The following is a 17695-nucleotide window of genomic DNA, read 5'->3' on the forward strand; positions in this document are numbered from 1 at the left end:
GTGGGTTAACTGCCTTGTTCAGGGGCAGAACGACAGATTTTTACCTTGTCAGCTTGGTGATTTGATCTAGCAACCTTTCGGTTACTGGCCCAACGCTCTAACCACTAGGCTACCTGCCTCCCCAATGGTCTATGTACCAATGTCAGACAATTTTATTTCATTTCAGACAAATCTTTTTCATTATTAAAATAGGCCTTTTTCTTCTTACAAATGAATACTCTCCCAAGTAATGGAATAGCACCATCCGGTGGGATATCTGCATAACCGTGCCCATCCCTAGTTTGTGTGTTACCTGCGTGATGCAGGCGCCAGTGAAGGCCACGATGACGGCCACTACGTTAACGGTGAGCTGGAACTGGAGGAACTTGGAGATGCTGTCGTAGACGTTGCGGCCCCACATCACCGCCTTGACGATGCTGCTGAAATTGTCGTCCGTCAGGATGATGTCAGATGCCTCCTTGGCCACGTCTGTGCCGGCGATACCCTGCAGGTGACACACACACATTAAGTTCCATATTGAAGTTGTGCAGAGCCGTGGTCTAGTGTTAAAGCCCTCTGCTCTAGACACACATATTTCTCTCCCCGGAGACAAGGGTTCAATCCCCACTCCAAACCTTCATACCATTCCTCATATCCCCGTCTACCCCTCTGTCAACTCATAACGGTCTCATTAAGTCAAAATGCGTAAGAGAAACAAGAGTTCGATATTCAAGTAGTCGTAGCCCTATACACATGTAATTGCGGTGCAGTACGTTTGTTGTTACTGTTGATATGTGCCGATATGTGGGGGCCATTGGTCACTACAGAGTGTGATGTTATCAGTCAGTCAAATTTGTTGAACTTTAGTTCCACATCTTTCTCTCGTTTTTATGCATGATTACATTCATTGTGATGCTTTGTAAACATGCAGTAAATTACATCCATCAAGTTTACAATGCCAACATCGTTTTTGACTCCCCATATAAAAGTGCAGATTAAAGTTCCATCATGATCGTTATCTGACTCACGGTTATCTGGGCAGTATGAGATTCCATACAGTACGGGCAATCATTTACAGCCAACTAGTATCAACATGTTACTTTGTGATAGGACTGGCAGAGAAATGAGTCTCACCATGGCGAAGCCGACATCAGCTTTCTTCAAGGCGGGCCCGTCGTTGGTGCCGTCTCCTGTGACTGCTACCACCTGCCTCTGTTCTAAGACCGTACTGTCAATGATACCTGGGGGGAGAGAGAAAAATATTACCAAATAACATTTCAAATGACAGATTTCAGGACACTGTGACTTGTGAAAATGACATTTTTCATTTTCATCCTGAAAGAGCAAAGCGAAGTACCTTTGACTAATGTGTGCTTGTCGGTGGGTGAGGATCGTGCAAGTACTCTGAGTTTTGGCCAGATCTTATCAATGCGCTCTTGTTCAATCTAGAAGGGAAAAATTCGACTAATTAGCCTACAATCCCAATTCTTCATCTATCAACCATGTTGTTAGCTCATTACATTAGTCCATCAGGGCTAACTAACCCTACTAGGTTACTTAACACTGAAGTACAATGTCAAACAGGGCCGTGTTCATTAGGGCACGCAATGGTAAAAGGTCTCAAACCTTTTGCAATGGGAAATGAAAATAAGTCTTTCTTATTTGGTGATAATGAACACGACCTAGTTGATTGTGTTTTGGTGTAAAGCCACAACAATATATTTAACCCACCTCTCCCTTCTCGTTGCGGATCCGTCGGTTGAACTCCTTGCCTTCCATGCACAGGAACTCGTCTCCGGGCTGCAGGATGCCGCACTTGGTGGCGATGGCGCGGGCCGTGTTGATGTTGTCCCCGGTTACCATGCGTACCGTGATCCCGGCACGCTGACATTTCTTGATTGCATCCGGGACCTGGAGGGGCAGAGAGAGAGAGATGTTAATGTGACTGACTGGCTGCGAAATCCAGGTTTCCCGACAGCTGCAGGACTGTCCTAGCTTGCAGAGCTCAACCCTAGGCTCAGCTTAGGGAGTGTACACAAGTCTTCAGGTCTGGGGCAAGGTCACTGTACGAGCAAACCACTTCTGTTCCATAGGGAACAAGACATCCTCAATACACCATCTGGTTGCAATGGGTCTTTAACTTTCACCATAACAGGAGCTGTTGATAGACCATGTGTGAGGCTGACAGAGATTAACCATTAACTAGGACCCAGAGTTGTTCCTAGTCACTCTGAATGCCACATATCTATACTGATAAGAACACACTTCGGGGTCAATGGAAATGTCAATAACACAATAACTCTGACATTTGCATACAACTGTGTGCAGAGGCTTGCTTCCTAGCCTCATGCCCTAGAAGCCATGTCGGGTGTGTGGTAGGTAAAGTACATCAGATTACTCCACTGTATCTTTGCTAATGTCAGTCTGCTTGTTTTGTTTGACTGTGGTCCATAAACTGACCTCGGGTCTGACTGGGTCCTCGATGCCCACCACACATACACAGGTCAGGCTGGTGAGGATGTCGTTCTCCTGGTCCCAGTCAGGCTCGCCCTCCGAGACAGGGAAGTCGCGGTACGCCAGGCAGATGGTGCGCAGGCCCTCTGAGGCCATGGGCTCAATCACCTTCTTCACCATGTCCTCTCTGTCCCGGGGACGAAACACCTTGGTCTCGCCGCTCGCCGTCAGGAGCTTAGAACACCTGGTGGTGGGGGAAAGAGCGAGAGAGGGACAGGGCGAGAGGGGGAGCAACAGACGGGTGTGATGGGTTAGAACCAGCGATGTGATAACACACAGCAGGAAGCCTGTTTCTCTGACTTCGTCCCAAACGGCACCCTAATCCCTACATAGTGCATTACATTTGACCAGACCCTATAGGTGGGTAAAAAGGAGCCATGTTTAGAGCCATTTGGGAGGCTTAGACTAATTTCTCCGGGCCTGTTTTTAAGAAGCTATGTTAAGGGGCTTGGTGGGATGCACTTGAACTACTTAGCGCTTAAGCCGAAAACAATTCCTTTGCAAGCCTGCCTGGCCACCTAGAACCCATGTTAAGCTCTTTGAATGAGAGGTGCTTAGTGCTCTACTAATTGTGTGCCATCCACTACAAAACCAAAGGTGTTCCATGTTTGTATGAGGTGATAACTTGTACACTATCGGTATAGAATATCATTGGGTATATATGCCACTTAGCAGACCCGGTTGTCCAAACTAACTTACTGAATGCATACATTTTAGTATGTATGTGATCCATGTGGAAATTGAACCAACAACCTTGGCATTGCTAGCACAACGCTCTTTTCAACTGAGCCCCACAGGACCATATAATCCATACAGGGACTTAGACGTACACCAATTTACACTTCGTTTACCATTGATATCAATGTCTGACTAGTTAAGATTCACCCCACACCGAATACTGAGAGCAGCTTGATTTAGCTTTAAACCCAAACCTACTTCTTGAGGAGGATCTCAGAGGCTCCCTTGCTGAACATACGGAAGCTCCCGTCGGCGTTTTTCAGCACGGTGCTCATGGACTTCCTGCAGGAGTTGAAGGTGTAGACCTTGTAGAGCTTCTCCTCGGGGATCTCGTTGCGGATGGCCTGGTAGTCACGCTTCAGGTCATTAGCGAAGCCCAGCAAGGCACATTCGGTTTTGTTGCCCACCTGGCGCGGCAGACCACCTTCCTTCTCCGGAGACTGGTTACAGAGAGAGACACACCAAGTAGCACGTAAGGGTCGTGTTCAGTTGGCACAAAACAGAAGAAACCGGTACCAAACGGATGCAATGAGGAGGTACCGTCTGTACTTGCCCAACAAGAAAAAAAGCTGGTCTTCCGTTGGAAAATGTTTTGCTACGGCATGGCCTAATGATTAGGACCCAGGTCATGTTGGAGACTATTAACAGCACATTCAGTCATCTCATACTAGTGATTTGTTACTGACATGACATTTACAAGCAAAACTCCTACCTCACATTTAATCTTCAACAACATCTGTTCTAAACCCATCAGTGACTGCACATCGATAGCGCGCACACACACACGCCTGTGCAGTACACCATTTCTCGAGGCAACCTCCCTCACCATAATGTTGGTGGTGTAGGCGCTGTTGACGCTGATGCCCAGGACAAGGATGTCCATGATGGAGGCGGGGATGAGCTGGGGCTCAGGCACGTTGCGGTAGTGCTTGTCGGCCACGTAGGCCTGCACCACCGTCATGCGGTTCATGGTCAGCGTGCCCGTCTTGTCCGAGCAGATGGCCGTAGCGTTGCCCATGGTCTCACAGGCGTCCAGGTGACGCACCAGGTTGTTGTCTTTCATCATTTTCTGTTAGGAAGAAGACAGGGGGAGGGAGAAGGGGAGACATCATGAAAAAGGTCATTGAATTAAATATGAGCTGCATAAGGTAAATATGAGCTGCTGAAGGGGGTCAAAAGCCTAAAAATAGAAAGGGACGGTTTAACTAAGCTTTTCCATTCAACAGTACTGCAGTGGCATCCTCTCCTCTCTGCAACAAACGCTGCTGTAGCTTCTAAGTCTACAGTGGCGTGAGTGGGCTGGATAATGGTCTTCCAGGGCTAGGGTCTACTACTGATATTACTCGTCAACCTGTTGGCCCAACAACTCCAGTTAGAAGGATCATGACACAGCCAACCGGCTTTAATGTATCATGGAAGGCTAGCCTCTTAAAGCTACAGTCTTAGCTAAGTGAAGGGCTAACCTACTATGCAAGCGAATGAAGCTTGAGTTAACAGGTAAAGCTCGTTGGCAGTGGGTCTGTTCACACTGCTCGCGGTAAAAAGCTACACCAGGAAGTTAACTGATGAATTGTAACCTTGGACAGCCACAATGGCTGGGCGATATGGCCTAAAAAAAATGTATGTTTTCAAACTTATGGGTGAGTCATGATATACACTTTATATAAAGGTATGTTGATACCCCTTCAAATTTGTGTATTGTGCCATTTCAGCCACAAAATGTTGCTGACAGGTGTATAAAATCGAGCACACCGCCATGCAATCTCCATAGACAAACATTGGCAGTAGAATGGCCTTACTGAAGAGCTCATTGACTTTCAACGTGGCACCGTCATAGGATGCCACCTTTCAGTTCATCAAATTTCTGCCCTGCTAGTGCTGCACCGGTCAACTGTAAGTGCTGTTATTGTGAAGTGGAAACATCTAGGAGAAACAACGGCTCAGCCACGAAGTGGTAGGCCACATAAGCTCACAGAACGGGAGCGCCGAGTGCTGAAGCGCGTAAAAAGCATCTGTCCTCGGTTGCAACACTCACTACCAAGTTCCAAACTACCTCTGGAAGCAACGTCAGCACAAGAACGGTTAGTCGGGAGCTTCATGAAATGGGTTTCCATGGCCGAGCAGCCGCACACATGCCTAAGATTACCATGCACAATGCCAAGCGTCGGCTGGAGTGGTGTAAAGCTTGCCGCCATTGGACTCCGGAGCAGTGTAAATGCGTTCTCTGGAGTGATGAATCACGCTTCACCATCTAGCAGTCCGACGGATTTATCTGGGTTTGGTGAATGCCAAGAGAACGCTACCTGCCCGAATACATAGTGCCAACTTTAAAGTTTGGTGGAGGAAGAATAATGGTCTGGGGCTGTTTTTCATGGTTCGGGCTAGGCCACTTAGTTCCAGTTAAGGGAAATCTTATTGTGACAGCATATAATGACATTCGATATGATTCTGTGCTTCCAACAGTTTGGGGAAGGCCCTTTCCGGTTTCAGCATTACAACAACCCCATGCAAAGCGGGGTCCATACAGAAATGGTTTGTTGAGATCGGTGTGGAAGAACTTAACTGGCCTGCACAAAGCCCTGATCGAACACATTTGGGATTAATTGGAATGGACTGGGAGACAGGCCTAATCACCCAACATCAGTGCCAGACCTCACTAACGCTTGTGGCTGAACAGAAGCAAGTCCCCGCAGCAATGTTCCAAAATCTAGTGGAATGCCTTTCCAGAAGAGTGGAGGCTGTTATAGCAGCAAAGGGGGGACCAACTCCATATGAATGCCCATGATTTTGGAATTAGATTTTTGATGAAAAAAAAAAAAAAAAAAAAAATTCTCTAAATAAGCTTTGTCTTCAATACAGTGCATTTCAAACAGTCAGGAATAATTAAATGATACCTAGGCTAAATATAAGCCTTCCACAACCATAACACCCACTAATTATTTAATACAAATAGTTTAACTTGCTTTTTTGCAATAATCACTGATCTGGCTTTCAAGTCTATGAAAATGCCATTTTTGTAACAAATGTAACCAGAAGGACAGGGTTGCAAGATCGAATCCCTGAGCTGACAAGGTACAAATCTGTCGTTCTGCCCCTGAACAAGTCCGTCATTGTAAATAAGAATATGTTCTTTAACGGTCTTGCCTAGTTAAATAAAGGTAAAATATATATATATATATATATATATATATATATATATATATATATATATATATATATATATATATATATATATATATATATATATATATATATATATATATATATATATATATATATATATATAAATAAATAAATAAATAAAAGAACCATGCACATCCACTAATAATGACTAACTTCTTACAACAGGCATTATAGAAACCCAACACAGGTCTCATAAACAATCTCTCAAGCACAAGCCTACGTGCTAGTGAGTAGCCAGCTAATCTTTATATTTACTCCATATATTCACAGCCCTGACAGGCACTCCATATTCAGACAACTACAACCAATAAAATGGCTTATTGTCTGGTATAGTGCTTTTGCTGCAGACCCTGAGGCGGAAGGGGAACCTACTTTGACGGAGTAGGCCAGGGAGATGGTGACGGCCAGGGGAAGACCCTCGGGGACGGCCACCACCAGCACGGTGACGCCGATGATGAAGAACTTGACGAAGAACTGGATGTAGATGGGTGTGCAGTCCTTGTGCCAGGGCAGGCCCTGCACCCAGAAGGTGTCCACCACAAACAACACCACCAGGATGATGACCGTGATGGCAGACATCACCAGGCCTAGAGAGAACACAGTAGTGAGACTCATCACTCTTCATCCACAATATAAATCAACAGGAGTGTAATCATTACGCCCATTCTGTTGCTAAAACGTTTACTGTCAACGGAAAATGTTTTGCAACCAAAACTAAAGTTTCTATTGGACAAATTAAGGTACATCCCTCCAAGTTTTTCTGTTAGTTTCCATTTGGTTCTCAAACAGTTTCCGATGCAAGAGGTAATGAATACACCCCAGGTCTTCCTACTAGACTACACCAGAACTGACCAGAACCAGAACCAGACCAGAACCTCAGAGAGTGCGACCGCAAGAGAAAGGGGGGAGAGAGAGCGAAACCGCAAAAGAGCAGGGGGAGAGAGAGCAACGGGGGAGAGGGGATAGAGCGGGGGGGGGCGAGCAAGGGCAAGAGAGAGGGCAAGAGAGAGGGCGGGCGATGGCGAGAGAGAGAGCGTGCGAGAGCGAGACAGCGAGAGAGAGAGCGCGAGACAGCGAGAGAGAGAGCGCGAGACAGCGAGAGAGAGAGCGCGAGACAGCGAGAGAGAGAGCGCAACACAGCGAGAGAGCGCGACACAGCGAGAGAGAGAGCGCGACACAGCGAGAGAGAGAGCGCGACACAGCGAGAGAGAGAGCGCGACACAGCGAGAGAGAGAGTGCGACACAGCGAGAGAGAGAGCGCGACACAGCGAGAGAGAGAGCGCGAGACAGCGAGAGAGAGAGCGTGAGACAGCGAGAGAGAGAGCGCGAGACAGCGAGAGAGAGAGCGCGAGACAGCGAGAGAGAGAGCGCGAGACAGCGAGAGAGAGAGCGAGAGAGAGAGCGCGAGACAGCGAGAGAGAGAGAGCGAGACAGCGAGAGAGAGAGAGCGAGACAGCGAGAGAGAGAGAGAGCGAGACAGCGAGAGAGAGAGAGAGACAGCGAGAGAGCGAGACAGCGAGAGAGAGAGCGACAGCGAGAGAGAGCGATAGCGAGACAGCGAGAGAGAGAGAGCGATAGCGACAGCGACAGCGAGAGAGCGACAGCGAGAGCGACAGCGAGAGAGCGAGAAACAGCGAGACAGCGACAGAGAGAAAGAGAGCGAGACAGCGAGAGAGCGACAGCGAGAGAGAGAGCGTGACAGCGAGAGAGTGACAGCGAGAGCGAGACAGCGAGAGAGCAACAGCGAGAGAGAGAGCGAGACAGCGAGAGAGCAACAGCGAGAGAGAGAGCGACAGCGAGCGAGACCGATACAGCGAGCGAGACAGCGAAAGAGAGAGCGAGACAGCGAGAGAGAGAGCGAGAGACAGCGAGAGAGAGAGACAGCGAGAGAGAGAGACAGCGAGAGAGAGAGACAGCGAGAGAGAGAGACAGCGAGAGAGAGAGACAGCGAGAGAGAGTGAGAGCGAGACAGCGAGAGCGAGACAGCGAGAGAGAGAGCGAGACAGAGAGCGAGACAGAGAGCGAGACAGAGAGCGAGACAGAGAGCGAGACAGAGAGCGAGACAGCGAGAGAGCGAGACCGATACAGCGAGCGAGACAGCGAGAGAGAGAGAGCGAGACAGCGAGAGAGAGAGAGAGCGAGACAGCGAGAGAGAGAGAGAGCGAGACAGCGAGAGAGAGAGAGAGCGAGACAGCGAGAGAGAGAGAGAGCGAGACAGCGAGAGAGAGAGCGAGACAGCGAGAGAGAGAGAGAGACAGCGAGAGAGAGAGAGAGACAGCGAGAGAGAGAGAGAGAGAGACAGCGAGAGAGAGAGAGAGAGAGACAGCGAGAGAGAGAGAGAGAGAGACAGCGAGAGAGAGAGAGAGACAGCGAGAGAGAGAGAGAGAGAGAGAGAGAGAGAGACAGCGAGAGAGAGAGAGAGAGAGAGAGAGAGAGAGAGAGACAGCGAGAGAGAGAGCGAGACAGCGAGACAGAGAGCGAGACAGCGAGAGAGAGAGCGAGAGAGAGAGCGAGAGAGAGAGCGAGACAGCGAGACCGATACAGCGAGCGAGACCGATACAGCGAGCGAGACAGCGAGAGAGAGAGAGAGCGAGACAGCGAGAGAGAGAGAGCGAGACAGCGAGAGAGCGAGACAGCGAGACAGCGAGACAGCGAGACAGCGAGACAGCGAGAGAGAGAGACAGCGAGAGAGAGAGACAGCGAGAGAGAGAGACAGCGAGAGAGAGAGACAGCGAGAGAGAGACAGCGAGAGAGAGACAGCGAGAGAGAGACAGCGAGACAGCGAGAGAGAGACAGCGAGAGAGAGACAGCGAGACAGCGAGAGAGAGACAGCGAGAGAGAGACAGCGAGACAGCGAGAGAGAGACAGCGAGACAGCGAGAGCGAGACAGCGAGACAGCGAGAGAGAGACAGCGAGAGAGAGACAGCGAGAGAGAGACAGCGAGAGAGAGACAGCGAGAGAGAGAGCGAGAGAGAGAGCGAGAGAGAGAGCGAGAGAGAGAGCGAGACAGCGAGAGAGAGAGTGAGACAGCGAGCGACAGAGCGAGACAGCGAGCGACAGAGTGAGACAGCGAGCGACAGAGAGAGAGAAAAGAAGTTCACTGACCGGCTTTGCCAATTTGTACTGCTAATTTGGTTAGCTTCCCCTGGAGAACGGACTTCTCCTTCTTCTCCTTCAAGTTGGATTTCCTCTTCTCGTCGATGTCGACTTCGTCGCTGTTGAGCGGCTGCATCTCCATGGCGGCTCCGTCCGCAGCTTTAGCTGAGGGGGAGAGAAGAGAGGAGACGTTGACTTAAAGGTTGGACTGATTCAGAATGGAGGTACTCCTACTGCAGTTTCAATTACCAGCCCTCAAGTGTGAGAACGCCTCTAGTTTTCATGTTTTAGTTCTAATCAACTGGACTGTTTTGCCAACCAATTAGCTGTTGAATGAACTAGCAGTTAGGAAGGAAAACCAGCACTAGTAGCCTTGCCTTTCTGCCTACCTGGCTCATGTTCAGCAGGCAACAAGCGCAAACTAAGATTTTGAAACAGGATTTACAGGTACAACTTACAATCAAATGGCCCATTGTAATTTTTCTATTTCAAAACATTTCTTACTTCATGCCTACTGACCATAACCTGATTACTGTTCATTCTTGTATGTTCATTTAAAAAAGCAAGTCACTGCACAACTGTTAAAGCAAACAAACTTTGGACATAGAAGTTGAGGGGGGCGGGGTTGAGATAAGCAAGTTGGAAAATCAATGACTAGTAGTTCCATCTCTCCAGTCCTTTAGTGTGATTCAATAAGGAGTAATTTTCAAAGAGACTTAACAGGGTGCCATATTTTTTGCAAACCTTTTCTTTAGGCTTTGGCTTCTATTCACAGAGGAGTGCTTTTGGAAGGGAACTTGGGGTAAAAGTCATCACAATTTTGAGTCCGGTCCAAAATGTAATTTGGTAGGAATCTAATTACCATATTCCCACTCAGAGAGCAGCAGCCCTGGGATCTGTGGAATCCGCTGGGACAGTGGCCAGACAGACACCATGTCAATTCCTCTAAAGCCCCCTTCCCTCCCAGGTTTGAAAACGTCAGCAGACACCTTGACTCATCTGACCAAGTAACATAGAAGACGCTGAGCCCCTGGTCTGACGGTGGACAGGCGGGCTAGGCAGGCCAGCAGGGCTGATCTCTTACCCAACTCTCCAAATGATAAAATCATTATCTCTAGCCCTGCCAGGGCTAGCACTGCAGGGGAGGATACCTGTGTCGGCTTTACCACTGTCTCTCTCCCAGCCCTGGACTGACTGAACAGTCATTATATACAGTCTGTCTCTCTCCCAGCCCTGGACTGACTGAACAGTCATCATATACTGTCTGTCTCTCTCCCAGCCCTGGACTGACTGAATAGTCATTATATACTGTCTGTCTCTCTCCCAGCCCTGGACTGACTGAACATATCACCAATCGATTCTATCCCCAGGCTCCTCCCTTGCTGATGCCAGGAGCCACACAGCCAGCATCTGCAGAATGGGTGCCACAATATTCCCAGGTGGTGTGTTCTGCATTTACACAGCCTGTAATCCCAGACTGAAGGATTATTCTGCTCACTCCTGGCAAAGAGAGAATCTGTGCACAAAGGAGCAGCGCCAGGACCTCAATGAACAGGCTCCGCTAGCTAACAGCACAGCTGGCGCTCTGTAGACACTGGCTGACTCAATGGACTTTAGAGAGCTGGGTCTCACGGTCGTACAATAGCATGACGCTGAACAGCTGACAAGGTCTATGAGTACTATAGAATGAAGGGTTCAGATTGGACAGCTACGTCCTCAATCAATAAGAGAGAGAAAAAGGGAGCGAGAAAGCCAAAAAGAAGATGCTCTTCCCCAAGATTGTTACAGAGCTGTAATCTCCTCGCTAAATCGCCATAGCTGAATTCAACAGCACCTGCCGCTAAATTCTTGGCGAGGCAAGGGAGAGAGGGCGAGAGAGAGAAGGTAACATACTGGCCCAGACTAGACAATGAATGGACCAGTCACGGGCACGCGCACTCTGACCCACAAGGCCACAGAGTAGCATGGGGAAACAACCTGACCCGATACAGATTAAGCTACTTCTACTGACACCAGGCTAAGCGACAGATCAAGGTTTAACTAAAATCCAATACTGTTAAATGGCTGAGGAGAAGGCAATAATGTAGAGCAAAACAGATCAAGGTACTGTAGCAGCGTGCAACCAAGTCAAAGGGAAATGAAAACGCACTCCGGCCTGTTACACTCACCTTTCTTGCGGTTTTCGGCTGCTCCATCTTGCTCTGTGGATGGAAAGTAAAATCCAGAGGAATAGAGTCAGTCACTTATTGGGGAGCAACTTGCAAACGGCTGCAATTCTGACCAATTTAATATACTTCCAATTATGTAAATCTCACATCTTGATTTGATACCGTGAGAGACGCCAATCATTTTTATGAGAAGCCAAACAGATGAATGCTGGGATTGCATTATGACACGCACATTCTAAATCAGCTCCTCCAGCCAATAGGCCATTCTTACACCCTCGCATCATACCAAACAAGTCCACACACACAATAGAACTACAGCCAGCCACTTTCATCATACACAAACACACCGAAAGCCTGAAAATGTATCCACATCCTACTAAAGTATATTAACTTGTTTCAAAACCCTGAAACGTATGCACACATACACTAAAGTATGTGGAAACCCCTTCAAATAAATGGATTTGGATATTTCAGCCACACCCGCTGCTGGCAGGTGTATAAAATCAAGCACACCGCCATTCAATCTCCACAGACAAACATTGGCAGTAGAATGGCCGTACTGAAGAGCTCATTGACTTTCAACGTGGCACCGTCATAGGATGCCACCTTTCCAACAAGTCAGTTCAAATTTCTACCCTGCTCGAGCTGCCCCAGTCAACTGTAAGTGCTGTTATTGTGAAGTGGAAACGTCTAGGAGCAACAAAGGCTCAGTTGCGAAGTGGTAGGCCACACAAGCTCACAGAACAGGACCGCTGAAGCGAGTAAAAATCATCTGTCCTCGGTTGCAACTCACTACCAAGTTCCAAACTGCCTCTGAAAGCAACGTCAACACAATAACTGGTTTCCATGGCCATGCAGCCACACGGCTTTCACTGCCATTGGACTCCGGAGCAGTGGAAACACATTCTCTGGAGTGACGAGTCACACTTCATCATCTGGTAGTTCGACAGATGAATCTGGGATTGGTGGATTCTAGAAGAACACTACCTGCTCAAATGCATCGTACCAACTGTAAAGTTTGGCGGAGGAGGAATAATGGTCTGGGGCTTTTTTTTCATAGTTTGGGCTAGGCCCCTTAGTGCATGTGAAGGAAAATCTTAATGCTACAGCATACAATGACATTCTAGACTCATACAATGACATCGTTTCCAACTTTGTAGCAACAGTTTGGGGAAGGCACTTTCCTGCTTAAGCAGGACAATGCCCCCATGCACAAAGCGAGTTCCAAACAGAAATGGTTTGTCGAGATCTGTATTGAAGAACATGACTGGCTTGCACAGAGCCCTGACCTCAACCCCCATCAAACACCTTTTGATTCCACCATCTAGTGGAAAGCCTTCCCAGAAGAGTGGAGCCTGTTATGGCAGCAAAGTGGGGGACCAACTCCATATTAATGCCCATGATTTTGGAATGAGATGTTCGACCAGCAGGTGCCCACATACTTTTGGTCATGTAGTGTATACACACACACGGCCTTGATTGAATAGAACTACAATTGCTGAACAAAGAATGGCAGAAGGCACTTGGCTATATGTAGAACAAACACTAACAGCATATATCCCATCGTGAGCTGAAAGCACTCAATACAAGGCTGTCGACTGCACAGGCACAGCAGCATTGAACACGGCAACAAGTGCTAAAGTAAAGCCTTGCCAACTATTCCTATTGAAGCAGCAGCTCTCCCAAAATAAGTCCCACCACAGCTGAGACCTGACCTGTGCTCAGCTTAGCTCTAGTTCAAACCTCTCTCCTCTGTCAGCTCAGTGCCGTCTGCTCTGCAGTGTGAGTAAGTGATTAGTGGTGCTGCCGTGTGCAGCCCAGACAGAGGCCACTGATTCTCTACCTGTCTGAGTCTGCTTTCTCACACTTCTCTGCACATCAACTGCATCTATAGAAATTCAACAAAAGACTGTTGAGAGGAAAACGTTGTTCTCTGTGACGGGCAAAGGCATAATAAAATGATAAAAAGGCAAGGGTCTATAGAGTAAACTGAATCATGAATGTATTCCGCCGTGCTCTGAAATGTCAACGTACTTTTCTTCTCTTTCTTCTCCTTCTTCTCCTTCTTCTTAGCCTCCTTCTCCTCCTCATCATCGTCGTCTTCCTCCGAGGCGCCCAGTAAAGCGAAGATTATTCCAGTTTGAGAGTTCTCACCCACGGCTGTGACCAGCATTTTGCCGGAGCCCTCCATGACGTGAGTGCCTGCAGAGGGTAAAGGGGGTGGGTGAGGTAGTGCCGCCATAGACATACAACTGATGCTTACACTGTATAAGATCTCTGCTAGGGCTTTTCCTTACTATTACTTAACTAAAGCCATGTAGACTAGGATTATGCTAACATTTTCCATTACAGTACAATTCTATGGAGAGAGGGGAATGTGGGTGTTTGCAGTCCTAGATGCTGATTCCTGTGGTAAAGTGAGTAAACCTGGGGGATACAGATAAGCATGATGTTTGAACCTGCCTGCAGATAGAGATGAGAGGTAGGGCCAAAGAGGCAGGCGCCTAGCTAATGCTACAGTGTAAATGCTAGGTGTTCCCCTGACTATTACTCAGCTAATGCTACAGGCACCAACATTCCCCCTTACAATTACATGGACAGTGCAGTGTGCCCTGCCAAGCTCTGTTGCTCCCGGCATTATGTATCTGCTATAAATTGCTACTGATAGTAAGGAATATTTTGGATGTTTCCAGTCCTGGGTCTGGATTCGGGAGCCTGTAGTCATTGTGAGTAAATCTGAGCGGAGAAACTGTAGGCCTATATTTACAGCTAAATATGGAGAGCATACAAAACGTAATAAAGTGTATCACGTTTTGGAATGACATTTCAAAAGCAGAGTCGAGCCTCAAATACTCATCTTGGATGATAGCACAAACACATTCGCACACTCCCAGCCTTTAATCAAAAGCCAATTGTGAGCCTCAGTGAATTAATGGAAACATGAGTCCCACAACACAACAGTAGCTTTCTCCAGAGTTTAACACCTACAACTGAGACAGAGAGAGAAGTGCATTAAGAGCTCCCCATGCCTGTGTCAATTAATTAATTAATTAGGCAGGGGCTGGTCTGAACTGGGGGGGGGGGGGGGGGGGTGATGATACAGACTAAAGGCAGACAGACTCTCTTGGAGGTGAGACCAAAGGGGGCTGGGAGAGGCAAACAAGCACTTTTAAAATCCCTCCTTGGGGATCTGACCATAAAAAGCCCTTTTATTAAAGGATCAACGTGCCTTCATAAAATGGGATTAGGGACAAGATGAGCAATACCCTCGGACGGCAAAATAAAACAGGGTTTAGAGGTAGGTAGAGATATATATATATATTTCACAGTGCTCAAGTAGTCTTGGACCTACACCATCAAGTCCACAATCAGGGGTCCTTATTAGAGTTCAGAAATATGCATTTTCAAACAGACCAACAAAATATGGGTTTTAAACCATTTCACCTGCGTTTTATATTGAAAGTCAGTGTTGTTTTGCGTCAATAGTCAGAAAATACATTAGTGCAACATATTCGGCAGAATAATCGCTTCATTTTCATCAGATGATAACAGAAGTGCAACGCTATTTGACTAGCACCCACATAAGTAAATTAGTTGACAATAGAAAAACAAAAACAATACATGGCCATCATATTTCTAATATTTAAATCATAAAATATAGCCAGCTACATTTCCTAATGTTTTTCTTGGAGTTAATATAGCATTTTACCTGAGAAACGTAGGCTAGACCAAGAAAAGTAGCTACACATCAGTCAGAGCACTGTCTGCTGATTGACATTGGTGAATTCATTCTCATCAAAGTGGAGAACTGCAACTGAAGCACACCAGTCTGATGCAGAGCAGAGATTTCAATAAGCAACATTTCAGATCTGCCTTTACAAAACACAGCAAGATATTTCTTAAGATCTTTTATCTTTATGGAAAACGCAGAATTCCCTGACAGTACTTCTGGACTCAAGCTCAGAATATTGCTGGATACTGCCTGCATACCCCATTCCATGACAAAGTCAGAACATCTATCAAGGGCCTGGCCTTCTATTCCACTTGCAAAACTGGTTTATTCCACTATTAGGGGTGGGGTACCTGGAATGATATTTCATAGTTGTAAAATGGCTTATTCCACTATTAGGGGTGGGGTCAAATCTAGGCCGGGAAACTGATCTACAACCACCATGAGCTTCATAGTATAAGAAAACAAGCCAAGGCAGAAGAACAAGAATATAACAGCTACCTGACAACAGCATGGGGTCTCTTTCCAGCGTTTTCTTGACGTGGTCCGACTCCCCTGTGAGGGAGCTCTCATCGATTTTGAGATCATTTCCTTGAATAAGAATACCATCCGAGGGCAGGAGATCACCTGGGAGACACAAACAGAAAAAATATTCCTTAATGAATTCACAAGACACGTGGCTGAAAACAGAATACATTACACTCTGGTAAATTCATCCTCGCCAATAACAGATAACTGGGCCCTAAATGTCTTCCTATTTCCTTTGCAGTGGACTACTTATTATTTTTTCTCCCCAATTTCGATCTTGTCTCGTCGCTGCAACTCCCCAACAGGCTCGGGAGGCAAAGATCGAGTTGTACGTTCTCCAAAACATGACCCGCCAAACCGCGCTTCTTAAAAACCGCCCACTTAACCCAGGGCCCATGGGGCTCGGGTCAAAAGTAGTGCACTTATATAGGGAAGCGGGTGCCATTTGGGACGCAGAAAGAGGTCCCTCTTACCGTATTTTATTTGTGCAACGTCGCCGACCACAATCTCAGCCACGGGGATTTGGATGACTTGGCCGCCGCGGACAACGGCAAACTTCTGCTCTTGTTCGATGCGGCTCTGCAAGCCGCGGAATTGCTTCTCTTTGCTCCAGTCGTTGAACGCTGTCACCAGCACCACGCAGACGACCGACAGCAGGATGGCGGCGCCTTCGATCCAGCCCGCCTCTGCCTCACCATCATCCTCCACCCCTCCAGCTGCGCTCCCACAGTCTGCATAAGGATCAAAGCACACAGTTACAGGGATACACTGCCAGGTGTCTAACAGACTGAATCTGAACACATATCATTAAATGCTGGTAATTAAATAGTAAACGGGTGACAACCAGGCCCAGACGGCATTGCCGTCCACAGATTTTATTTTAAATAAACTATCCCTCTGCAGTGAATTTAAGTCAAAATACAAATAAAAATGTACACAGTGCAGTACAATGGACACCTGCAGTGCCTTCAGAAAGTATTCACACCCCTTGACTTGATCCACATTCGGTTGTGTTGGAGCCTGAATTTAATTGTCACTGGCCTAAACACAATACTCCATAACATCGAAGTGGAAATATGATTTTAGAATGAATTCAAAATGAAAATCTGAATTGTCTTGAGTCAATAAGTATTCAAGCCCTTGTTATGGAAATACTAAATAAGTTCAGGAGTAAAGATTTGCTTAATAAGTCACATAAAAAGTTGCATGGACTCACTAGTGTTAAATATGATATTTGAATGACTACCTCATCTCTGTACCCCACACATACAGACAGTAAGATCCCTCAGGCAAGAAGTGAATTTCAAACACAGATTCAACCACAAAGACCAGGGAGGTTTTCCAATGCCTCGTAAAGAAGGAGACCTATTGGTAGATGGGTACAAATAATATAAAAAGCAAACATTGAATATCCCTTTGAGCATGGTGAAGTTATTAATTACACTTTGGATGGTGTATCAATACACCCAGTCACTACAAAGATACAGGCGTCCTTCATAACTGAGTTTCCGGAGAGGAAGGAAATCGCTCAGGATTTTCACCATGAGGCCAATGGTGACTTCATTTTTATTTAACTAGGCAAGTCAGTTAAGAACAAATTCTTATTTACAAGGATGGCCTACCCTGGCCAAACCTGGACAATGCTGGGCCAATTGTGCTCCACCCTATGGGACTCCCAATCACGGCCGGATGTGATGCAGCCTAGATTCGAACCAGGGACTGCAGTGACACCTCTTGCACTGAGATGCAGTGCCTTAGA

At 47.1% G+C, this 17695-nt stretch overlaps 1 protein-coding gene across 9 annotated transcripts in view; it reads right to left on the minus strand.

Annotated features, from left to right (window-relative positions):
- The window catches only part of LOC110515537 (plasma membrane calcium-transporting ATPase 1), a 62520-nt gene that overhangs the window by 21655 nt on the left and 23170 nt on the right, over positions 1-17695 (minus strand). For all 9 annotated transcript variants that reach the window (XM_090213641.1, XM_090213637.1, XM_090213644.1 and 6 more), the window contains exons 4-16: positions 16410-16667; positions 15910-16035; positions 13713-13880; positions 11679-11711; positions 9520-9675; positions 6787-7001; positions 4058-4300; positions 3430-3671; positions 2440-2677; positions 1711-1890; positions 1337-1424; positions 1114-1220; positions 293-484 (exon numbers count right to left, since the gene is read on the minus strand). In XM_090213641.1, coding sequence (XP_090069767.1) covers positions 293-484; positions 1114-1220; positions 1337-1424; positions 1711-1890; positions 2440-2677; positions 3430-3671; positions 4058-4300; positions 6787-7001; positions 9520-9675; positions 11679-11711; positions 13713-13880; positions 15910-16035; positions 16410-16667 — 2246 coding nt within the window. The remainder of the gene's footprint in view (positions 1-292; positions 485-1113; positions 1221-1336; positions 1425-1710; positions 1891-2439; positions 2678-3429; positions 3672-4057; positions 4301-6786; positions 7002-9519; positions 9676-11678; positions 11712-13712; positions 13881-15909; positions 16036-16409; positions 16668-17695) is intronic.

This window comes from Oncorhynchus mykiss, chromosome 21 (genome assembly GCF_057628025.1).
Source record: "Oncorhynchus mykiss isolate SJ-2025 chromosome 21, ASM5762802v1, whole genome shotgun sequence".
Classification (NCBI taxonomy): Eukaryota; Metazoa; Chordata; class Actinopteri; order Salmoniformes; family Salmonidae; genus Oncorhynchus; species Oncorhynchus mykiss.